Below are 24829 nucleotides of genomic sequence, written 5' to 3'. Positions count from 1 at the left end.
CTAAAACCTTTATCTGTCACATGAAAAAAAATTTGATAAATTAAAATACATTTGTAATTTACTTTGTAGAATGTTACAAATTGTGTATAGCTAAATCTCTAAATTTCTTCAAGTACATAGCAAAGAACAGTTATAAAGGCCATGCCAAGGCGGGGTGGCAGTGAAGACCAGGAGTGCACTAATAAAATTAAAAGTCTTTGTCAGCGCTGACGACTAAAACACAAAAACCCTCGGCTGCACAGCGTGCCCTGGGATTCTGAAACACAGCAAGCCCAAGTGTTTGATTCGGCAACCCCTCTGAGAAGATGTTGGAACTTCTGGCATGTATGAAGAGCATACAAGACTATACAGGTGTAAGCTTAGAGACTAATCACCATGCTGGAGACCACTGTACCACACAAGCCACGACTGCAACCTAATTTTTCCTTCAGCATCCCTAGAGTCCTCAAAAATATTACAGTCTAGATCGCAAAACAGGGTTTCCTCTTTTACACAAATCAACAGAAAGAAAATCAAATCTGCAAGTGTAAAGGTGAGATGAGATGGGAAACACAGCCCCAAAGCATCTTCTTTCCAGTTCCCGAAAATACATGTATTCCACCTGTTTGTAAAGCCCTAGTTGTACAGTTAACACAAACCCTCTGAAAGGGAATGGGGGAAAGAGGGAGAGAGTGAGAGAGGGAGAGGGAGAGAAGGAGGGGAGACGGGCAAATGACTGCTTCGGAGTCCTCATTCTTCTACCTAGGCATGGGGGAGGGGATGGTACAAAACAATGGATACCGAGGGGCTGGGGGAAAATCGTTTTGCACTGCAGCCTCCGGCGTTCCTAGCTGGGGGCGGGGAGTTACACTACTTTTCCTCTAGCCCTGAGAGCCAGCACAGAGATTGCCAGCAGGCGTGCTAACAGGGCGGTCTCGGCGGCCACAACTCCTTCCACCCGGCAACACACCCAAAGCCAGTTCACCACTCCGCACGCAGGGTCTGCGCGAAGGAGCCCGCCCAGCGCCCAGGGCTTTGGAGAGGAGGCGGCGAGACCCCACCCCATAGCCCCACAGCCCCACGGCCCCGCGGCCGCGCCCTCCCACCCGCCCGCCCGGCGCCAACCGTCCCCACGACCCCGGGCGGCCCGCAGCCTCGGCCGGGCAGCGCAGAGAGCCGAGAGCAGCCTGAGCAAGCGCGACTGACCGTCCGCCCCGGGCCCGCGCCCGAGCCCCGGGGCTGTCCCAGCCGCCGTCTCCGCAGTAGGCCCGGCCCGGTGCTGTCAGGGGCGGCCGGCTGCTCTCGGCGCCCCGCCCGCTGGCCCCGTGCAGTCAACGGCAACGAGGACCAGGGGCTCCGGGCCGTGGCACCCCGGAAAGCGGCCGCGGCGCCTCCCAGGGCCCCGACCCCTCAGGCCTCGCCCGGCCCCGGAGGCTCGCGCCTGTCAGGACGTGTGGGGCCTCCCCCTACCGACAGCCAGCCGGACCGCCCGGAGAGCAGGAAGGCAGCAGGGCTGACCCCAAGGCGCCCCCTCCGCCTCGCCCGCCGCAGGTTGTCGTCGGGACCCGGACTCCGCCAGCCCCGCTCACCTCCTTCTTCCTCCTCCTTCTCCTCCTCCTCCTCCACCTCCTCCTCCTCCTCCTCGTCCTCCGCTCCCAGAGCGACGCTCCCCTGCCACCGCCCCCCGCCCCTCCCCCACTCGCCCCGCCCCTCCACACACTCCGGCTCCAATCGCCCCGCCCCGGGGCTCCTAGCAAGCCTGGCATTCGCTAGGAGGAATAGAAGGGCGGAGCTAGAGCAAATGCAGTTGTCCAATCAGAGGGAGGTAGTGCTGCCAGTTTCCCTTTCCCCGCCCTTTTCCTTTCCTCCGCGGCTGTGCGCGGTCTCCCGCCCACTGGGCGTCGCTGGCTAGCTGGGCCACAGAGAAAGCCTCCAGCCGGGTAGAGAAACAACTCCCAGGCGGAAGTGACGGTAGAAGGCCAGACAGCCATAATTGATAATGGCAAGAGGCGTTTCCTGTCTCCCGTTTGACGTATGCACGTTTCCTTCATTCCGTCCCCGTTACCCCGGGCAACAGCGGAGCCGTCTGGGAAGGAAGGAACCCGTAAGTATACCTACAGGAGAGATGACCAGCCAGTCTACGGTAGACGAGTTAATTCATACTCGGGAACCGCAGGCTTTGTTTTCAGGCCTTTTACTGAGATGCCTGATCACTTACCTAGAAGAAATAACTTAGAGCTTCAAAACTCCCTCGCGCCGGAAGTTGCGCTTGGCACTTCCTAGTAGAGTCCTAGCCAGAAGGTGGGAGTAGTCGCCCCTGCCTGCGCTCCAGGGGGTGCCGCCTCTCCCAGAGTTGAAGAGTGAGGTGAGTGCGCTTCGTGCCCCGTCACCAAGTGCGGGCCGGCCAGGAAGGATGAACCGCGTGCAGGGAGCTCTGAGAAGACTGGTAGGGCCTAGGGCCGCTTCCGCTGGCGGAGGGTTTTCTTTCCGGCTGGTAGGGCGGTGGCCAGCCTTCCCTCCGCCCCTCTGAGGTTCCCTGGAGGGCGAGGCTGCCCAATACTCCGCCAGGCTGGCCAGAAGGCCGACCCGGGAGCCTGGGTCCCTAGCAACTGCTTAGCTGAGCTCCTGACCACGCCTCCAGGAGTTCCTATCTAGTACAGTACTCCCTGACCTTTAAGGACTGTATTTCAGGATCAAAAAGGAATCAATTCCCACCCCAACTATCAAAGAAAAAGGTGACTTTCCCCCCGCCAGTTTTCATCTTTTTCTGCCTTCTCTTCCTGGGCTCTTTGTAAGGATATACTGTACTGTAGTAGTCGTGAGTGTCTACAATTTATCAAACAACTTAATGCTTGTAAATATTCTTTTTAAAAAAACACCAAAAATGTTGTATGTTTTTCCAAGAAATTATACCATGTAGTTCCTTCTGTAGGCTTTTTGAGTCAAGAAGTCAGTCGTTCTGTATCTACAGATTGAATAGTAAACTACAAGAAAAAGATAATTTTCTGGTAAATTAAGAATTGCTTGTACCTAACCAACGGATAACGAGAGTGCAAACCTACCTTTTCTACCTGTGTGCCAGGCAAAAATGAAGTTCTCTTGTCTTCTCTGAGGTTATTTAGTCTGATGACCTTTTGTGAGTTTTGTGCCCATGATTCTGTAATCCTTGGAGATGGATTTCCAAAATCTCTCCAACAGGAAGTGATTTCCCACAAGCTTATATAGCACTTTTAAAAATCATTTATTTTTATGTAGTTCGTGTTTCACCTGCGTGTATGTCTGAAAAAGTGTCAGATCCCCAGAAACTAGACTTACAGTTGTATTGCAAACTGCCATGTGGGTGCTGGGAATTGAACCTGGGTCCTCTTGGAGAGCGGGAAATACTCTCAACCCCTGAGCCATCTCTGCAGCCTTTATATAGCACTTCTTGCATGTCTTATAGTAGTCACTATTTAATGTATCCGCTGCTTACATATTTTTAACCTCACAACTGTGCTTATGCATGAATACAATGGTTTGTGTGGGATTCGCCAGCTCTGCACCTAATCGTGCACTGACAAAAGGTTCCCTCGTTAGCTCTGTTCTGGATGTCTGAGACTGCTAGCCGTGTTACTGTTCTGCGCTGTATCAGAAATTGAGCGTAGTCTCCGGTACTGAGTGTTTTCTTAGGTCTACCCTCTGAAATCTTTACAGCATGCGCCCCCCCCCCCCATCTGTTTTATTGTGAAAATGCGCAGACATTGCAAAGCTAAAAGAGCTTAGGTGTGGTGCACCCAGGAGGCTGAAGCAAGAGGATCTCAAGTCAAAGCCGCTGGAATACATAGTGAAATCCGGTCTCCAAAAGGGGGGGGGGGCTAGAGACTGTACAGTCGTGCGCCATTTACTTATGTAGAATACTTGTTAACATTTTGCTGTATACACATTTCTTTCCTCACATTCCTAACTTATTACTATTTAAAAAAATAGGTTATAGGTGTGCTGTTAGACACTCATAAGATTTCCTATATGAATTTCCTAAGAATTTTGAAATAAAGAAACTGAAAAATACAGTATCATTACAACCAAGAAAATTTTCAGTTTTCTAAAGTAAAATACAAAGAATATACAAATCAAAATTCTGTCAAAACTTTGTAATGTACATGGACATTACCACTCTTTAACTTTAGAATTGTCCTATCTTCTTCCCCTCTGTGACATGGGCATTTTGAAGACGTCAACCAGAAGTATTGTTGAAAATGGATCCCTTTCCTTACTTCATGTGACCTAGAAGTTCAAGAATCAAGAGGCTTGATTAAGCTTCTTTCTTGTACATGACTAAGTAACAGTATTATTTTTCCATTTGTGTTCTCAAATGCAACTACATGTACCCTTGCCATGTGTTGCTAGTGAAGTCCATCCCATTTAGCGTGCTGAAAGTTTAACATTTAACTTGCTTGTGTCTATAGAGTGTTTACTAGTACTCTGGGCTGGCAATATAGACTGTCTCCCTTTAATAAATATTGCTACTTCGCCTATGCTTGAAGCTGATGCAATGAAATCTACAGCACAGTATACTGATGTCAGCATAGTTTCTTGAGTTTCAAGTCCTGGCACCCTGTGGACTGCTGTTGAAAGATTGTAGCTCTGTGATTCAAACACACAATCTTGATGTTATCAGAGCGGATAGCACAGCAACTGTGGTCCATCTGGCCACAGTCCAGTTTAGGCAATGTTATTTTCTCCCTGAAATTCTTCTGCAAGATCTAATTGTTCCTGTTGTTTCTATGATAGCTTTTTGGTAGTAAGCATTGCCTATTAAAAATTGCAAAACCAAGGTTACACTTAACACTGAGTTCATTAGTAACATTCTCTGCCCAATGGATAGAGAACTGTGGAATTTAGTTGATAATCACAAGAGGAAAACTCCCAAGAATACACCCTACACTTACTTTTCATCTTGAAAGTGAAAAGAAATCTCTTAGGTTAGTGTAGAATGTTTTAGCTATCATACTGAAAGTTAAAATAACATGTTTCAATAGTTATTTTCTTTGTATAGGAGGAAGTGTGCTCATATATGATTGTGAAACAATTTTAGCTTGGTACTAAATTCAAGAAGGCTAAATAATATAGTAGTTAAGACTAGGTTTTAGAATCAGACCTGGATTTCAGGAATATGACCATTCACTAGTAAGTGTCTGTGGGCCGTTTAAAACTAAATTTGAACAGAACTCAAATATTATGTCAAGTACTTTAGCTTGCCTCATAGCTCAAAGAATATGGTCACAGTATGATGGTTATCTTCTAAATCAGTATAATTTAGGCACATATTAGGCATTAAATGTTTAAAGGTCAGTGAGATAGACAGTTCTGCAAATTTAATGTCAAAAACAAAAAAGATTCTAATTCATTGATTCTGGAGGACTTTAGAAAAAGTGTACATTTTTAATAATAAAGCAAGATTTTTATGCACAAAATCTGAGATTTGAGAAATGAGCTTTAGAAAGCAATGTAAACTATCAAATAATTTTTTCTTATATACTGTGGAAATAGCTAACTAGTTATGTCAGCTACTAATTAACTTTTCACGAGACTAAAAGTTAGTATTTTTAAGAAATATCACCTAGACCTGAATTTTAAAACAGGTTATTAAAGAACAGTATTTCACATGAGGTGAATACGAACTTAATAGTGGTATGTGCTAGTGGAGTCTCCCAGTGCTATGACATCATCCAGATCCCCAGGAGCAGCTCCCGTTCCGAGGCTCAGGCACATCAGAAACCAGACAGCACACATTTTATTAGCATGAGTCTGACCGGCCAGACTAAGCATGTTGCAGCACATCTATACTAGCCAATGCCAGCTAGCAGAGCAGAGGAGAAGCTGCTGTGTCTCCAGCTGTCTAAGGTCTGATGTCAGCTGGCTTCTCCACATGGATGTTAGCAGTCCACACTCTGCTGGCAGATGAGCATTTGCTTGGGTAAAAGTGGGTGTTACTACTGTACATCTACTTGGAAGCATTCGTTCAGGGCTCACTCTCTCACCTTTTCCTTATTAGCTTACACTGGACAAGCTCTATGGGACTGGAGGTGTAGCTCAGTGGTGAATGTCCAGTTAGTACACAAAAGGCCCAAAATTTAATACCCATTCTCCCAAAATCTGTTTTTGAAACTTCATCATTCAACTTCAACATTTGAATAAAACAAGATTTTTGTCATTGTTCCTACAGTTCTATGCTATGCCCACTTGAAACTGCACCAGCCAAACTGAATTTACTTTAAAAGAGTATTTACAAAAGAATTTATTTTAAAAGCCCTAACAATGAATATCCTTTGTATAATAGGATTGCTTCTGGTGGTTCAATATCTAGGATTTGAATCTTAGTTCCTAGTAGGCCAGATCCGGCGGTTTTCATCAATCGCACCAGCTCTGCTGGAGGATGAAGCAGGGGCTATTACTTGAGCCCAGGAGTCCCAAAGCAACCTAAGCAACTGCATCCCAGTCCTGTCTCAAGAAGGGGAGGGGAAGTTGGAGAAATGGCACAGACATTAAAGACTAGGTTTCCAACTTAAAAAAAAAAAAAAATCAAACAAAAGTCAATCCCTGCACAACTGGTACAGTTAGACAACTGCAGTGGCTCTATTTTACTGCAGGTCAGTGTTAGATGTGCTTAACAGCTGAGCTGGCAGGAGGAAGGAAGAAATGGGAATCCTAAGGACTAGAGAACTGGAGAGAACATGTTTATCAAATATTCCAAATACAGCTAAAATTTGGATTTTATGTCAAATCTTCAGGTTTTCAAAACTGATTCAAACACTTTTTAAACATCCAGCAGACCAGAATAAAAAAAATTAAACTAGTCTGGGACTATAGAGCTCCAGCATTATGATGTCTATGTTTCATAAAAGCATTACGACTTTGTTTAAAGAGTCACAAAATGCTTTAAAGCACTATTGTAGTCAGAGGCTACTTGTTCGTTTCCCAAATGCTCAGACCTGAGATAATCACACAGAAACATTAAGCGCAACACTGTTTCCCCAATAGCTTAAGGGTATTTGTAGCTAGCTCTTACATCTTGAATTAACCCATTTCTATTATTTTATATTTTACCATGAGACCCGTGGTTTACCAGTACCTAGCGTCTTTCTCCTCCAGCAGCTACATGACATCTCCCTGATGCCACCTACTCTCTCCTCCTCTCTCTGCTTAGAATTCCCGTCCTGCCCCATTCTGCACTGCAACAGGCCCAAAGTAGCTTCTTTATTAACCAATGGTATTCACAGCATACAGAGGAGAATCCCACATCACACTATTACTTCTGTTGGTAAGAATCAAGTCACTTGTCATCTCGGCCAAAGATTCAAGATAGATTTCTAACATACAACAGATTTCCGTTCCCTTGGTTACAGTCCATATAGGTTTCTACTCTTCACTGCTCACTTAAAACCTTGCACATGATTTCAGCCTCGAGTTGTAGATATTATAAAGTACATTTGCTTTATCACACATTCTAAAAAACATTTAAGGATACAACTTGGCAGTGCATGCTGCTTTAAATTTAAATAAGTAAAAAAAATGTTAAAGAAAAACACTTAAATAGATCATGCTGTCATATAGGGAATACAATGTCTACAAAAATCGAAAGGTCTTGGAACTTAGAAGATCCCTTAATGGCGGTGTAGAGCAAGTCCATCATGGCATAAAAATCTGACCTAGGGTAGTAAACCATGCTGAATTTCTAGGCATTTGTCTACCTGCTCTTTATGTAGAACTTTTAATTTTGGATAAGTATTGAGATATGAAGTATGTTTTATATGAGAAAGCCAAGCTGCATAATGGTTAAGGAATGTATTCAGGGTCACACAGCTAAGTTAACCATCAGTATAACTTAGGTATCTCATTTAAAGTAAATACATGAAACAGCAAAAACAGCTACCTAATTAGCATAGAGTACAACTCTATATGTAAATAAATTTACATTTATTTATATAAATGTAAATAGATTACTAAAAGAAAATTTTTACCTCAAGCTTGTTTTCCGAAAGCTTTTGTTGTCATGGCTTGTTTGAAACACATAGAACCCCTAAACTACTCTGAAGCATTCCATTTCATACTTTAGAGATGGGTTTTCTATAAATTAGGATAAGCTGATGAGTTTATTTAACACGGGAAAGAGTGATAGTGAAGACCAAATAACAGGAATGGTGGGCAATATAAGGAGAAGACATTTTCCTATGAGAGTGACTTCTAATACAAAACCAAATATTCCTGTGAGCTAGAACAGTTTTAGAAATGGATCCAAATCCTGTCCTGGGTCTTGATTTTGATGTTTCTGATCCATATTCTTATAACTGGAGTTAGATCTCAGTAATCTGTCACCCCTTCTACCACTTTGTGACCACAGCTTGCATTTCCCAGATAGCTAGACAAAGATATGACCTAAAGCTTATAGCCCTGTCTAGCTATTTAACATATTGCATGTCTGCTCCAAATGTGACTGCTCTGCTGGAACATTCTTTTAAAACATAGTAACTTAGGGCTGAGACTCCATAGTAGAGGACTTGCTTATCACATGCAAGACCCTGAATTGATCTCCAGCACTGGAGAAAAAAAAAACTGTAAATAAAACCCATACTTTTTTCAGGGTGCTATCAAACATAACAACTAACTAGAATACTCAATCTAAAAATTAAGAAAGCTCACTCACGTGCTACATATATTGTCTGTAACAGTTGTGAAAGAGAAAAAAATATAGTACTTAAGTTTGTATGCCATAGTTACTATTTAAATACGTACACATTCCTGAGACTGACTCATTTTTACTTTGATTTCTAACAATATTAATGGCTTCAAAGATGACCATTCCAATAGATTGTGAAGAGTGTATTACTCTTCACTTGTTTCTACTCATGGTAGTCTCATCTCTGTCTAACATCTTAAATATGTGTTCTTTTAATGGGCTTCCAAGATATTTGCCCAGGTGTAGCATAGAGAAAACTGAAAAGAGGACCAGGTAATGGATTGTGGCAGATGAGAGTCCAAGTCCTTTTTCTTCACTTAACAACTTTATAATCTTAGACGTGATTACTTTTTCCTAGTCTTTCACAGTTTGCTTTTTACATATTGGGGGATGAATGTGAGGTGGGTAATTCAAGTTTTCTTACTTGTTTTTTAGCTGTACCCAAAGTAATTTCAATTCTAAAATTGCCTTTTGAGGTTAAAAAAAAATTTACATGCACACACATTCTACTCAAATGTCTTAATACATATGACTTTTCTTCTAAACAGTGACATGAAGTTAAGGTACATACATATAAGTATATTAAATTTTTTTCAAGACAGGGTTTCTCTGTGTAGCCTGGCTATCCTAGAACTCACTTGGTAGACCAGGCTGGCCTTGAAGTCAAGAGATCCTCCTGCCTCTGCATCCCAAGTGCTGGCATTAAAGCCCTACAGCATCACCACCCAGATACATTCAAACTAATCTGTGTTTAAGATCATTACTAAGAGAGTGTGACTTACAGAGAATGATGGGAGTCTATAGCCATACCACTGTAAAACACAACGGAACTCAGAAGGCAAGCAGGTTCTGACCTGGTTGATGGATGATGGGTGAATAATTCTGAAATGTTCCTCCTTACTGGTATGTTTTTCTTTATTAAATATTAGTAATAAACCCCCATAACTTTTTTAGACTTCATTTTTTCTGAGAATCTAGTTTTATGACATCATTATAGTGGTACAGTACAGTATTGCTAATATTCATTGAACTCTTATTGCTAGGGATTGATGTGAGGCTTGATATGAATTCTCTATTTTCCATGCATTAGTATGGCATGTGTGCATCTACACATATACAAAATAAGCAAAATGCTTTAAAAGGATGCTTCTCTTCACTGCTGTGTATTCCTGTGTTTTTACCACTAATCCTACCACCCACCATTTTCCACCCGAGTGATTTTGTACCTGTCATTGATACTGATGTACAGCTGACTCTGTGTGCCTCAGTCATTTTTAGCTTCCAACTGAACTTACACACTTGCTGAACCTAAACCTGAATTGTGATGTTTTAAGTCGGTGTTATATTGCTCTGAAGAGACACCATAACCAAAGCTCCTCTTCTTTTTTTTCTGTGATCCAGCTGGTTGCCAACACTGAAACATCCACTACCTGTATTAGACTATTTAAAGCGCCTTTCAGTTGTCCTCCTAGAACAGCTTTTACATCTTTGCAGGTCTTTTTGTCTTGAAGATACTTCAGTGATTGCAGCTGCAAGTGTAAGATAGAGAGCCACAGAGGGAGGGAACCCCGGATGTCTACATGTGCGTGCAGCACAACTGTCACGATGCTGTGCTTGTGTCATAGAATGCTATCCTACAGGCAACAGCAAACAGCTGTTATTTTCATTTCTCAAATACTCTGCAAGATATTTCTCTGTTCATGTTAAAGTAGTTCCTTTAAAAGACAGTGTTTTCCAAGAGTGTCTGAACTTTCCACTTACTAAGGAAAGAAGATAAACCATATTGAATTGATCTTTATAAATTATTCAGGATGCCGGGCGGTAGTGGCGCACGCCTTTAATCCCAGCACTCGGGAGGCAGAGGCAGGTGGATCTCTGTGAGTTCAAGGCCAGCCTGGTCTACAAGAGCTAGTTCCAGGACAGGTTCTAAAAAAGCTGCAGAGAAACCCTGTCTCGAAAAACCAAAAAATAAATAAATAAATAAATAAATAAATAAATAAATAAATAAATAAATAATTCAGGAAAAGGGTGATTTCAAAGTAGCCCTATTATACTGTAAATAATGGTGTTTTCCTTGGAATGTGCTCCGCCTATCATGTGTCTTACCACACATCTACATGCTGTAGTAGGTGCTATACCATGTAAGCATTTTTAAAGGAGTCCAGGATCAAATAAATTTGGCAAATAATACATTTTCAATTCTCCTGATGCAAATTCATTACATACGTTAGTACATTTAAGTTTCAAGAAAGTTTTGATGTTAAAAAGGAAAATAACTTTTCCTTCATAGAGCATCTCAAATTTTAGTTAACTATAAAATTCTCTCAGAAAAATCTATTAATATCTCTAGGTACAACATAATGTGATTTTACAAATGAGTAGTATTTATGTGAGGGTACACATATGCTTCAAGACACCTAAAGAAAATCAGAGCAGAATGAAGGCAAGCAAGGCTAAGATTAAAAAAAAAAAAAAAAAAAAAAAAAAAATAGGCATTTTCCTAGCCAGTGTAGAATTTTACTGCGATGAAATACTTCAAGAACCAAAATCTCTTGAGTACCAGCGACAGTAAATAAAGCACATTTCAAGACTAAGGACTTGGGATTCTTAGGGAATGCTGAGCTTTCACAAAAGGAACTGCTCAGTGCTTAACTTCCAAAACTACACAAGGAAGTGTAGGCACTAAGGACGCAGCTCATTAGTGAAATGCTAGCCTAGCATACACAGGAAAAATTAATTTACTAATTTGTTGTTCACTAGAATTAATTATTAATAATAGGTCACTATGACTTTTAAATATATAACAAGTTCAAACAAAAATTTTTCCCATCCCATCTCAGTACTTATGCCTGTATAAATGAAAAGTCAGATTATAGCAATTCCAATAAATTCTCGGCCAAACATATGTAAAGTTACTGAGAAAAAAAGTCCTTAGTAACAGATGTGTGGTCAGTAATTTTAACAATGTGTAAAGTTTTAATTTTATTAACCTAATTTATTTAAATTTTTGTAACCAGCTAATATGCTAGTACGATCAGTAACATACCAAGTATGAAAATGTTACATTAGATTAAAATTGTGTTAGAAATAAAGAGATCTAGGGATTAAAATGAATAATATAAAAGCTCTAAGAACTTTTTATTAAAATGTTAGCTACCAAACTGCTGTTTACATTGGATGTTTTAAAAATTGATGTTAAGTATGTAGAAATCATGTCCTTTGTAACTATTACAATTGAAAAATATTTGTTGATTTAGAAACGTGATGAATTGCAGGTAAGACTCTGAGGTAAAAAGGACACTTTAGTGATCTTCTCTTCCAACTTGTCCAAATACATGGCTGATTTTAAAAGCCATCTTTCTTAGACGAGTCTTTCAATGCTCCAAAAACAGTAAAATATCATATGACAAATGTTGTTTTTCTTTGAGTTCTTTTGCATTCATTTTAGACATCCATTACTGTGGTAGGCTTGCATTGACTTCTCAGGATTTTAAAGTACACTGCCCATCAGAACTGTGTTCTCCAAGAGAGATTATAAACGTTAGAAAGGGAAGGAAACGGCACAGTGTTTCCAGTTTCCCTGTCTGAAGACAGACAGTAGTGTAGTGACACTGCACTTAGCTGTGTTAAACTTGCCAGGCGGTGACAGCGCACATCTTTAATCCCAGACTCAGGAGGCAGAGACAGGCAAATAGAGCTCTGTGAGTTCAAGGCCATCCTGGTCTACAGATCGAGTTTCAGGACAGGCTCCAAAACTTTTAATATGTCTTAATATGCCATCACAATCTGGGTCATTTTTTTAATCTGAGATAGCATTCTAGTCTGTGCATAACCCATAATTTATCTCTTGGCCAGTTGGTGAACAAGTGGGCTCAGTATTGCTGAACATGTTGCTAGTCAAGGTCATTTTTAATGCAATGCTGAGTGGCCATCCTGACTCATAAACATCTGCTGTAGTTTTATTAGGGATGATAGCTCTGAGGTCAAATACTTGGTTTTAGTAGATAAAGCAAAGTAGCTCTTTAAAAAAGTTGAAAGAGGGTGCTCATTTCCATAAGCCTTCTTTCGCTGTGGAAGTTAACAGGCTTTTTGATTTGTCCACATTTCAGAAGCGTAGCACATAAACTCACACATATAAAAAGTCTTTGCTTAAAGTGTCATCCTAATGGAACCATCATGATTTTCCTTGGATTACTGTCTTCCAGCAATCAATTTAAACTTCTGTCTGTACTAAGCTACTTTGTTGTTTCTTTTCCCTTATCCCCAGCTGCAGGCTCCAAAAGGCAAAAGATTTTTTTGTTCACTGATGAACACTGTCTGGCATATGGTGGGCCCTCATGGCAGTTTTCCAATACACATTTCAGTAATATATGTTTGTTATTTCTCTTTTGATCCATCCATCTCTGGTTTTGTATATATCCCATCTGCATTGATAACTGCTCAGAAGTAGCCACAACTCCTTAGAAATCACTACACCCTACAAAACACTTGTGTTTGGTGAGTAGCAGACTGCTATGAGAAAAAAGAATGTTCCTTCATACTCTAGACTCCCAGGGCAATTATCAAAAGTGCGTATCCTGGCCAACGCTAGCCATTAGATCTCCACCTTGCTTATTTTAGCCCTTCCCTTCCTGTTTCTCTCCTGTCAAGGCCTAAGGGGCCTAGAACAAGAATCAGTCCTACTAAAGCAGAAACCGCCTAAGCAAACAAGGGCACTGATGTTACCCTCACAAGTGTCAACACATTCTTCGCCAGTCCTTGAGCCCCACACCCTTTCCACTAACAATGGCTCAGTCAAACAGATGAACACAAAGTATCATTGTTTTTCCTCCTGTGTTTTGGATGTTTGAGGTAAAAACCAAAGGAAAACAAGAGTAGTGACTTAATTATACAAAACTAGAGTTGCTCTTTCTGTAAACAGCTAAAACTTAACCTATCGTAATAGGCAGCACCTTGCTTGTATGTAGGAAACTACTGTGCTTTACTTTTCTCAGTCAGTAATGCCCATCCTTTTCAGTGACATGTCAGATCTGATGCAGGCACGGGATTTTCATTGATGTTTTTAATGGAGATACAAGAGGGCTCAGTGGCTATACTGATCTAATTGGGGATATGCACTGCTATCAGTCTGCCACCCAACATTGAAGGAAAAGGCTTGAGTATTAAGTTTCGGGCCTAAATAGGAAGGAAAAATGTATTTGGGGCTGCACATTCTAAGGAAATTGCATGGTATACTTACCTCACACTCCATTTAGAGAAGAGTTGCTTTCCTGGCCTATTCCTTACATCATCTACTCTCCCTGATAGAACAGAGAGTGTGAACAGGAATAAAGTTTGAAGACAGGACTTCTGAAAAACAGAGGTTCTCAGGAACCTAGACATTCCAGAGTAATTTGAATGAGAAGATAATCAGTTGAAGAACACAAAGTAGAAAGCTTATATTAGGAATGTCTAAGGAGTGGAACAAGAATGACAAAGAACAAAAGCAGCTTCATTTGGTTATAATTAATTTGCAGTGGGTGGAAAAGCAGGCACCAAGCCAGCATCACCACTTTATAAATAATAAATCTTGGTAGTAACATTGTGAAAGACATAGTAAGGTTGCATCAGTGTAGTGAGGCATTGCTGAATGGATGGCACTGTCTAGAAGAGCGTATTTAGAAAGGCACCATTCTACAACTTGATCCAGGAACTTAGAGCAGACAGTATAGCTGTAATCTTGAACAAGTGTTACTGGCTTAGATAGCCGTAATACTACAGGAACGTGTATCCTGGTCCTTTAGCATATAGTATCTCGGTGGAACTACCAGAGCATACTTCATGTCTATTTCATAGCTTGCTTACAGATTACAGCTGAGCAACCCAGAATTGAAAGTTAGGAATCAGCTGTCAGCAACACAAGAAAGAATGTTAGGAAGTGTTGCCTATTACTACCTCGTCACCTCTGCCGCACCCCTTTTCAGCTGGTAGTTAGACTGGTGTGAGTGTCTTCTCGAGAGAAGCTGTCAGTGAACTAAGATGCCTTACTATATGCCTTTTCTCAACTGAATGATTTCCTTTTTTAAAAAAAGAAAGCATGTCAGGCAGTGGTGGTGCACGCTACTAATCCCAGCATTTGAGAGGCAGAGGTAGGCGGGTCTCTGAGTTTGAGGCCAGTCTGGTCATCAGATGAGTTCTAGGACAGCCAGGGCTGTTACACAGACAAACCCTGTCTCAAAAAACAAAATAGAAACAAATAAAAAATGCAAAAGCAAAAAGAGAACTGAAGTTTTACAAATTTCTTTCTAGGATGAGAAAGGTAGAATGGTTAGCATTCCAGTTACTATTGAATAAAGACTGACAAGATCTAGATACATGTAAAATGTCTCAGCCTTATTTCAGAGAACCACAGAGAACTGCTGAGGAAACCTTACAGATAGGGCTCTTTACTTTCTATAGTATTTGTTTCAGCTATGGTCGCCAGAAATTCTTTGGGAATTTTAATGTCAGTAACTGATTTCTCATTGAAGGAGCAAAAGCACTGTATCCAGCAGTTATAGATGGCTGAAGTGAAGTTGATGTTCCGGGAAGTCCTTCCAAAACAAGGTATATTTCACAAGTATTTTGTTGTAGACTACTAGAGACTTACCAGGTGATGGGTATCTCACAGCAGAATAGCTAAGTACCTACATCTTCTGGGGTTACATGCCTCATTTACAGTCCACTCTCACTTATATTTTGTTTTCATGAGTAGGTTGTAAAAATCTCACTTTTCTCAACAAAGGATACCAAATTAAATACTGTTTCTCGTATCTATAAATCTTATTGTACCTGAGCTGGGCAGTGGTGGTGCACACCTTTAATCCCAGCACTTGGGAGGCAGAGGTAGGTGGATCTCTGTGAGTTGGAGGCCAGCCTGGTTTACCAGAGCTAGTTCCAGGCCATGACAGTCTCCAGAGCCACAGAGAAAACCTGTTTGTTTTTAAAAAAAAAAAAAAAAACAAAAAAAAAACCTGTTGTGTTGTGCTTCATTGCAGAATACAATGTGAAATTCTCAGTGAAATGGAATTTAAAGGAAGATTGAAAATATGGGGAAAGTAACCTAAAGTCATACTCTAGTGAGAAAAGCTAACCATTCCAGTTAAATAACTCATAATTTGAGCATTCATGTTAAATATTGCACCTTGCTATATTTCTGTGTTGTGTATATATTCCTCCAATTAAACATTTGGTCCAAAAAGCTGTGGTATATGGAAGTCCCTTCTGTAGTGTTAAGAATGTTGCTGTGGGATTACTGCTGTGTCAGTCTAGGAGCAGAAACTTTTCACTGACAGTAAGATTTAGACTCACATTCTGGTCACAAGTCAAAACCACCAAGCATCTTCCTCTGCTGTGGGATAATGCTCTTGTACCCTGTAAGATTTATTTGTTCAATAAAATGCTGATTGGCCTGTAGTCAGGCAGGAAGTATAGGTAGGTTGACCAGACTAGAATAGCTCTGGAAAGAGGAAAGGCTCAGTCTATGTTCACCAACCAGACACAGAGAAAGCAAGATGAAAATGTTGCACTGAGAAAAGGTACCAAACCACATGGCTAAACATAGATAAGAATTATGAGTTAATTTAAGTTGTAAGAACTAGTTGATAATAAGCCTGAGCTAATAGCCCAAACCATTTATAATTAATAAATGGTTATTTATCTGTGTTTATTTGCGACTGAGCAGCTGCAGGACTGGATGGGACAAAAACTTCTGTCTACATTCCTCAAATTAATTTTTTATTTCTTGTTAATAGGGCAGTTGTCTGTAGAAGATGTAACCACAATGGTGCTATGTAAACCCAAGCTTTTGCCCTTAAAATCTCTGACTCTGGAAAAACTGGAGAAAATGCAGCAAGCAGCACAGGATACAATCCGCCAACAAGAAATGGCAGAAAAAGAAGACCGGCAAATAGCCCACTGACTCGTACCACTTTAAGGGGACAACCCATCTCACCTGTTCAGAACTAGAAACTATTCTGCATCTATAGGCTGAAAATACATAATCAAACTGGACATTCATAATTTTAAAAAACAAAATTTGGGAACTTAAACATTGGCTTGTGTTAAAGAGAAAACTTTGCTATTACCGGGCGGTGGTGGCGCACGCCTTTAATCCCAGCACTTGGGAGGCAGAGGCAGGCGGATCTCTGAGTTCGAGGCCAGCCTGATCTACAAGAGCTAGTTCCAGGACAGGCTCTAGAAACTACAGGGAAACCCTGTCTCGAAAAACAAAACAAAAAAAAAAAAAAAAAAAACTTTGAATGATGTTTTATGGGATCTTGAAAAGGTTTTTAAAATTAAATTACCTTATTCACCCTACCTACTGTAGTAGTGTTAGAGATTAGATGTGTCTTTTCTGGATGAAGGGTTCCTCATCTTTTTAGACACCTAAATCTGAAAATAAACTCTATTCCTGAATATATTGTTACCCAGAAACAAACTTAACCAGTTACGTACCATGTCATCCTTAATGGTATGTAGCCTGACCATAATGACAGCAGTAATAACAAAGCTGGTTTCTTAACTAATTTGATTTTTAAAAAACCTTCAGCTATTTTGGAGTCAACTAAGCTTTTAATTACACTAATTTTAAGAAATAGAGAATTACAAAAGTGTTGATTACCAAATACAAAAACCTTGAAATGCTTATTTTAGCCATCACACTAATAAACCAATAAAATAAATATGAGCTTTAAAAAACACTAGAGGGTTTTCTTTCTAAACGACTACCTAGTCTTGTAACCAAGAAAATATTTTGGAAATTGTAACTATAATGGTTGATTGCAGTCACTAGACTTCAAAATTGCCACAGACTTTGAAACCTTGATAAGTAATTAGGCTTCATAAAAGAGGTTAGAAATATGATCTCCCTTTAAAGTAACTTATTTATTGGTAATTACATATTGATATTTAGATAAATGTAAAGCTTTAAGTAGAATACTTTAAGAAAATACTTTTTAATACTTATTTTAAGAGAATACTTTTTTTCTTCCATGAGCAACTTTTATTTCTTACCTGAATAAACTCTCTGAAGTCAAGGAATCTAAAACCATAGTTAAAATATGCTTCAAATTTCTATACTGTAATTCTGTCAAGATATCCAGCTGTTCTCTGCCCATCTTGCCAATCAGTCCAGCCAGAACACGCTGAAGTCTATTTCCCCCTCATCCCTTTCCTCAAAGAATGCCTGGTCATCTTCCTGCTGGAATCTCTTCTTTTTACTTTTAATAAAGAGCTCATGCACTAACTGAAGGCTGGGGTATTTGCTAAGTTCTTAAAGCTGAAAGCCCAATCCCTGACCTTCTCACTGGAGCCTTGCTGACCCTCCGGGGTGCCTGAAGCAGCACCCACTCTTGCTTCAGAGTTGGCAGTGGCCATCTGCTTTTCATCTTCCGTTTCTGACTGGGAGCCTTGCTCCCGGAGAGTGGATAGTCTCCTCAACCTTCCAGGATGCTTCGGCTTTTTTACAAGGTCCCCCACTGTGGGAGTCCCCTTCTGAAACAGTTCTTGCAAAGAGCCCTCTTGGTCAGAAATGGAATCTTCTGACTTATTCCAGGTAAGGAAGCTAAAACCACTGTCCCCGGGTGTTGAAACACTGTCTCTCACTTCTGCTGAAGAAGAAAATGTTTGGCTCCCCTTAAATCTAGTTTTTGATATGAGACTACTTATTGGAGTTACCTACATGGTTACCTCTGCTCTATAGGTTGTCTGACAGGTCAGGACATGTGTTCTCATCACTAACACTTAAACTGCTGTCACTAAAGTCATGTGTGATAGGCCCTTTGAAATCATTGCCTTGAATTGAAGACAGACATTCCACTCCGAATAAGCCACTCTCTCTTGTGGAATCATCAACTGTGGAAGTCTTGTGCTGAGAAAAACTTAACCTCAACTTCTGACTGCTAGAAGTACCATCCTCTGTAACTAACGAGCTGAAGTTGTCATGCTTTGGGAAATGCTTTTCTAGGCTAACAACGTGGTTTACGTTGCTTTCCAGAGACCGGCTTTGTGGATCCAAATCCCCTTTCAGAAGAGCGAAAGATAAGTCGAGCCGCCTGCACAATGAGCACGTTTTCCTTCTGAAGAATACTTTTTTAAACGTTAACAGAATTTAAGGATAAGAGCTGTTTATATATTAGACAAACTTCATTCAACTCCAGCTCAGATCAATAAAGATAAAGTGTGCATGTATTTCCCCAGTGTAACCTTAAAAGGCTTTTCAACTATTACACTGCTCTAAGATTTTTAAGTATCTGTGTTTATGCCACCTATATGCAGGTGTCCATAGAAGTCACAAGAGGACATCTGATACCCCAGAAAACTCAAGTTCCTGAAGGTTGTGAGCTGCACGATGTGGGTGCTAGGAATCCAACTTGGGTCCTATGAAAGAGCAGCAGGTGCTCACTGCTGCTTAATGATCTCTCTAGTCCTGTTTTTTTTTATATTATTATTAAAGTTTGAAGGTTAAAATAAAAAAAAGTTTGTAATAACTTGAATTCACGAAGCTCAAGTGTACTTGTTCTGAAAGCCAGGCACGATGGTCCATGCTTTTATTCCCAGCACTCGGGACACAGAGTAGACACAGAAAGACTACCATGAGTTTGAGTACGCAGGCCAGCCAGAGCTACATAACAAGACTGTACTGTCTCAACAAACAACAAAGCATTTTTGTCTTGCACTTTGGAAATGAACACAAGGCCTAATGAAGTTTAGATAGGAAACCTAAAAGAAGTTTTCAACACACAAAATAAATGTACTCCCACTAAAGAATCAACACTGCTTCACGTTTTATTTTGTTGTACATTCTTGTAGAACCGGGTTCATTTTTCCAGTTTTGTAGAAAAATAGATGTTCCAGCCACCATTTACTTAACTGTCTAGTATTTAAGACCAATCAATATGTTCCCTGGAAAGATGAAAAAGTCTCATGACTAACTTGTCTTTTAAAAGTTCTTTTTAAGACAAAAGTGTGTGTGTGTGTGTGTGTGTGTGTGTGTGTGTGTGTGTTTATTCCCGAAGTACAGCATTTCCACAGCAGCAGCCAACATGGGGCTTAGTAGCTTCACTTGACCCCTAACTAAAGCTTTGTATAAACCAGTGATTTTACTACAAAAAAACACTGTCCTTGAAAGAAAGGAGTGGCAGTCAGACATCAATGCAAAACCTGGAATGATTAGGTCATCAACATGGCACTTAGAAATAGTAGCTTATCAAAGAATATTCCACATTTAAGTGGTTACTCTTCTGTCCCTCCTTTAGTTTCCCCCCAAAGAAAAAAAAAATACTTCCTTCAAAAATCCCCATTAAATGTATGTAAGTTTATAAAATTTCAGAAATGCCTTGTACCCAAAAAAAAAAAAAAAAAAAACCTGCACTAACAACTCTTACAGTTCAGATCTGCCGCTATCCCAGCTAAGACTGCAAGAGCTCTGCCTTCAGTAGCTCTCTGGTTTAAGACGACCTCCATCTCCTTCACTTACAAAACGCTTTCTTCCCCTGTAATGAAAAGGACAAAAACAAAAGCAGGTAAAAATCTTACTCGAAAAACATTAAAACCTTGACATCTTTTTTATACATTTAGACTTAAAAGAGTTCTGTTTAAGGCCCGAGTGTCTGAATTCCTTTGAAAAGATGTTTTTTTTACCTACTAGAAACCTTAGCCTCAAGAATCATCAGATAAAATTTGAAAGCAAGTGAGCCAAACAGAAGGTGATTCAAAGAAAGTAAAGGCTCTTGCCACCAAACCTTATCAATCCTGGGACCATCATGGTGGAGGTACAGAATGAAATCCCAGAAGTTGACCTCTGACCTCCATATATGTACCATGATATGAACACACATGTCCACATAAATAAATAATGTTAACAAATAATATCACCAAAATGTTCAATAACTAAATTTCCCTTAGCCTTAGAAAAGTCCTAATCTGCAGACAACCAAAGGTAATCTGATTTCTTTAGCCTATCTGCCCCATTAAGGGAAGGCTGTGGTTTGGAAACTCTCCTCTATTAGAGCCACTGCACTCCAGCTACTGCAGCAGCACTCTCCCCAGAGAACAATCGGCCAGCAGCCAACATCAGTAGGTGTAGGCAGACCTATTGCAGAATTAGCCCCTGCTCTCTGCTCCAAGCATGCAAGATCACATGTGCATGTGTACTTAACACACAAATACAAAAGCATGATGACCAAAGTCAAAGTTGTCTGGTATCATATTACAAGACTGTAGGAACTCTTCAATGACTCCAGAGTTAAAGCCCCCAATAAAAATAACCAGACTTTCAAACACAAGCTTTAAAAGAATCTTAAAAAGCAACCATAAGGTACTGGGACAGGAATCTGCTCTGTGTCCTTAAACTGAGAACTACACTAAGATCAGGGTAGGATGAAATGGTGAAGACAAAAAGTCTCGCTAGGGTGACCGCTGAGGTGGCGGTTTCACTGATGCTATGTGACATTATGGCATCTAGCCACGATCTGCATTTCCAGAGATTTCTACACCTCCACCTTCTCCTCTCTGAGCCTATAAATCTTAGTAGTAGTTTTTCTAAGACTCTTCGCAAAACAAAATTCAAAGCTTACATTTTTCAGACTTAAAAAGAACAAACAAAAATGTATATAAAACATGTTTGGTTACAGCTAAGTCTTTGACTTGCTACAATACCGCCTTATTAAGGGGAAAAGCCCTTATCAACTCTTTAAATTATATCCTAGTGGTACAAATATAATTCCTTAAAGAGAAAAACAATCCTACAGTGTCTGTTCTTCATCATGTGAAGCAAAGAAAGCCACTGCCAAGTACAGGAAAGCATTTAGACCTTATGTCTAGAAAGTCTGAATTCACACTTTGCCAATACAAGGCATTAGTCATGAGACCTTGAAGGTTCATTAAATAATCTCCAATTTTCTTGTGTTTCTGGTGATAATATCTACTCTGAAATAACATTTACTAACATCCTGGTAAACATCTACACTGTATAAAATTAGCTCCCTCCAAATGGTAGTCCTGTCCACAGTTGCAAGAGGACAAGCTAGCCTAAACTCTTAAGTAGACAAGTAGACAGTTCTTGGCCTCCAGTCACTTCAAGAAAGATACTACTACACTTTCCTGACAGCAGAATGACACACACACACACACACACACACACACACACACACACACACACACACACACAACTATCTTAGCTCCCCAACTATCTCATTCAGTATTTTACAATGAGAAAGTAGTATTAAACACAATACCTTGATGGACAAAGATCTCGGACCTGTTTGGAAATGATTCCAGCCTGAAAACATTCCTCCACAAATCTCTCCAGCACAGAGTATGAGTGTGGAACATCCAGATTGATATCTGGAATTTCATTGTAAATTCTCTCATAACCCTAGAACAAAATTACAATTGTTAACCCTGCATAAAAATGATGATGCCATGAAACAACCCATCACTATATTATAAACTGATGCAGTGCAAACCTGCAAAACAAGTCAATAACTGAACCTTGAAAATAAAGTATATTTGCTTTCTTTAAAACTTCTCTAAAGAACACCAGGCAAATGTCAGATAATGAGCAAATTCCCTGACTATCTACTTCTCAATCTACATTTACTATCTTGTAAGATAGTTTCACCATTTAAAAAACATGTACAACTTAAATAGGAAAAGAAATGTCATTTAAATGCTTTTGTATCTCACAAACTGAACAATTATACTTTTAAAAAAGACTGAAGTGTTATATAAGTTTCACACCCAAAAAATTTAAAAAGTCAAACAAAATCTCAGGCATACTACACATACACTAAAAGAAACCTTCATTAACAATTCATAACCTTTATACAATCATATAGTTGAGGTATTATTTAAAATAATGTCATACATACTCTTTTCATTTGGTCTATGGTAATGGTAGAAGACTTCCACAAGGATTGTAATAAATCTAAGATCATCTTGAATGCACTTTCTCTAGTTGACTCTAAAACCATTACAATGGCCTAAAAATTGAACAAAAAGAGTAAATTAATTTCTTAACAGTTCATGAGAAACTGCTCCTAAAAATGTATCAGATCTCTCCTCTAACATGTAGTGATTGTTTTTTGTAATGATTATATAAACTTATAAATTATTTTAGTATTTTTAAGGAAAAAAGCTTTGTGTTATTAAATAAATATTGGTCACTGTGATATAAAAAGAGCAACTGAAAATCCTCTTGGAGGGTTAGAGAGATAGCTCAGCAGTTAAGAGCACTGACTGCTCTTCTAGAGGACCTGGGTTCAATTCCCAGCACCCACATGGCAGCTCATAACTGTCTGTAATTCACTTATACACAGACACACATGCAGGCAAAACACCAATACACATAAATAAAAATAAATTTTTAAGAAAGAAAGGTAAGACAATCCTCTTGGGTATGAGAATGCACTCTTACTTCATACACAAGCTCGTGGTGAAAATGAGGTACTTCCAGTTCCTTAAGGCAGTGTTCAGCTTCAGATATATCGCCAGAGAGTAAGTACTCTTTAAGCAGCATATCAATCTGTTATATTTAAAAGTTACAATGTTAGAATTCCTAATTTTTAAAAGCTATGGGCTTACCTAAATTATTTATTTACATCCACACCAATATTAGATATAGGGATTTGACAGGGTGGTGTCATAATATTTAATAATTTTTTTCATAATTAAAGAATTTCTTCATAATTAAAAAATAAACTTCCAGGCTTTGAATGGTTCGTTGGTTTTCTAAGGAATGACTGGTATCCACAAGCAGGTTTTATAATGTAGATGACCTGCCTTGTAACTATAATGTTTCAATATATCCTATTAAAAATAAAGGATTTTCCAGGCAGTGGTGGCTCCTTTAATCCCAGCACTCTGGAGGCAGAAGCAGGCAGATCTCTCTGAGTTTGAGGCCGGCCTGGTGAGTTCCAGGACAGCCAGGGCTGTTGAACAGAGAAATCCTGTCTCAAAAAACAAACACACAAATAAACAGATGAATGAATGACTAGATGGAGTGATTTAGGGGCTAGAGAGACAGTTCAGCAATTAAGAGCATGCACTGCTCTTGCAGAGGACCAGACCTGAGGCTATCTCTGACCACCCATTACCGGCAGCTCACAACAACTTGTAACTCTAGCTCCTAGGATCCCACAACTCTGTCCTCCTCCATAGGCATCTAACTCAAGTGCACATACCCACACATACATGTAATTAAAATAAATCTTTGAAAAGGACAAAGGGTTAAACACCACTAGAGGGCACTAACATAAAGTCCCATTACTTTTTGGAATGCCACCAAGTATCAGGGTGGTCTAAATGCAATTGAGAACCAAAAAGTAAGAGATACTGGGACATTACTACAAAAACAAAGATTTCCACAGTTTCTCTTCTCTCTAGAATTGAGAATTTGAAACTCAGTATCTCAAAACATTTAGTGAGGGAGGAGAGATGGTTCAGTGTTTAAAAGCACAATGGCTGCTCTTCTGGAGAACCCAAGTTCAATTCCCAGCACCCACATGGTGGCTAGCCACCATCTTCAACTATTCATTCCCCTCTTCTGGCCTCTGAGAGCACTGCATACATGTAGTATACAGACTCTACACAGGCAAAACACCTAAACACATTAAAATATTACATTAAAAAATAACACCTTCAGTAACTGAGCTTCAGTTAAAGCAAAGGAGAAAGTATCATTTCTGGCTCTAGAAAAAGACTGGCAAAATTTTTTTCAGCAAAAGAGCTTTTCAAATAAAAATAATATTCCTTACAAATTTTCTGGGAAAAGCACTTGTTTCTAATGACACTAAGTGTATTTTGACTGGTTGAATACCAGAATGAAGACCAAAAGTTCAAAGCCCCACACTCACATTAAAAAAAGCCAGGCATGACCGTGCATAAATATGATTCCAGCACCGCTGGGCAGAGACAAGGGGATTGCAAAAGTTCACTAGCCAGTAAGTCAAGAAAAAATATCAAGCTTCTAGTTGAGTGAGAGACTCTGTCTCAAGGCAAGGCAATGGGGAGTAACAGAGGACGACGCCTGATGCCCATGTATGTGCACAGGCACAAAAACTAGTACCTCATATGCATGAGTGCACCACCATAATACCAGACACACATTATACA

General features: G+C 39.9%; 3 protein-coding genes and 1 pseudogene across 6 annotated transcripts in view; 1 reads left to right on the top strand and 3 right to left on the bottom strand.

Moving 5' to 3' along the window:
• Shoc2 (SHOC2 leucine rich repeat scaffold protein) overlaps positions 1-2446 on the bottom strand; it is an 87504-nt gene extending 85058 nt beyond the window's left edge. The window contains exon 1 of one of the 2 annotated variants that reach the window (XM_038349299.1): positions 2198-2446. The gene's annotated coding sequence lies outside the window, so the exon portion shown is untranslated. Of the gene's footprint in view, positions 1-1449; positions 1539-2197 lie in introns of those variants that run through there. The other variant, XM_038349308.1, reaches the window with a different exon arrangement.
• Positions 1953-17965, top strand: Bbip1 (BBSome interacting protein 1). Of its 2 annotated transcripts, none has more exons than XM_038349343.1 (3): positions 1953-2083; positions 15205-15280; positions 16468-17965. In XM_038349343.1, exons 2-3 carry the CDS (start codon positions 15235-15237, stop codon positions 16632-16634), a joined length of 213 nt encoding a protein of 70 aa, XP_038205271.1. In that variant the 5' UTR covers positions 1953-2083; positions 15205-15234; the 3' UTR covers positions 16635-17965. The 2 variants fall into 2 exon arrangements, with proteins under 2 accessions (XP_038205271.1, XP_038205279.1); XM_038349351.1 differs by lacking the exon at positions 1953-2083 and adding an exon at positions 2217-2344.
• On the bottom strand, positions 17717-19760 carry LOC119806367 (annotated as a pseudogene).
• The window catches only part of Pdcd4 (programmed cell death 4), a 22955-nt gene continuing 17602 nt past the window's right edge, over positions 19477-24829 (bottom strand). The window contains exons 9-13 of one of the 2 annotated variants that reach the window (XM_038349330.1): positions 23133-23240; positions 22588-22698; positions 21952-22091; positions 20101-20208; positions 19477-19618 (exon numbers count right to left, since the gene is read on the bottom strand). In XM_038349330.1, the coding sequence (XP_038205258.1) occupies positions 20148-20208; positions 21952-22091; positions 22588-22698; positions 23133-23240 (420 nt within the window). In that variant the 3' untranslated portion in view covers positions 19477-19618; positions 20101-20147. Of the gene's footprint in view, positions 20209-21951; positions 22092-22587; positions 22699-23132; positions 23241-24829 lie in introns of both variants that reach the window. The other variant, XM_038349321.1, reaches the window with a different exon arrangement.

This window comes from Arvicola amphibius, chromosome 1, assembly GCF_903992535.2.
Source record: "Arvicola amphibius chromosome 1, mArvAmp1.2, whole genome shotgun sequence".
In the NCBI taxonomy this organism is placed as follows: Eukaryota; Metazoa; Chordata; class Mammalia; order Rodentia; family Cricetidae; genus Arvicola; species Arvicola amphibius.
The sequence above is the reverse complement of the archived record's forward strand: the minus strand, read 5'-3'. Positions and strand labels throughout refer to the sequence as shown.

Coding starts and splice junctions, on each gene's coding strand:
- Bbip1 (XM_038349343.1), top strand. CDS start 15,235: ATGGCTGAAGTGAAGTTGATGTTCCGGGAAGTCCTTCCAAAACAAG. Junction 15,281..16,467: donor GGAAGTCCTTCCAAAACAAG/GTATATTTCACA, acceptor TCTTGTTAATAG/GGCAGTTGTCTGTAGAAGAT.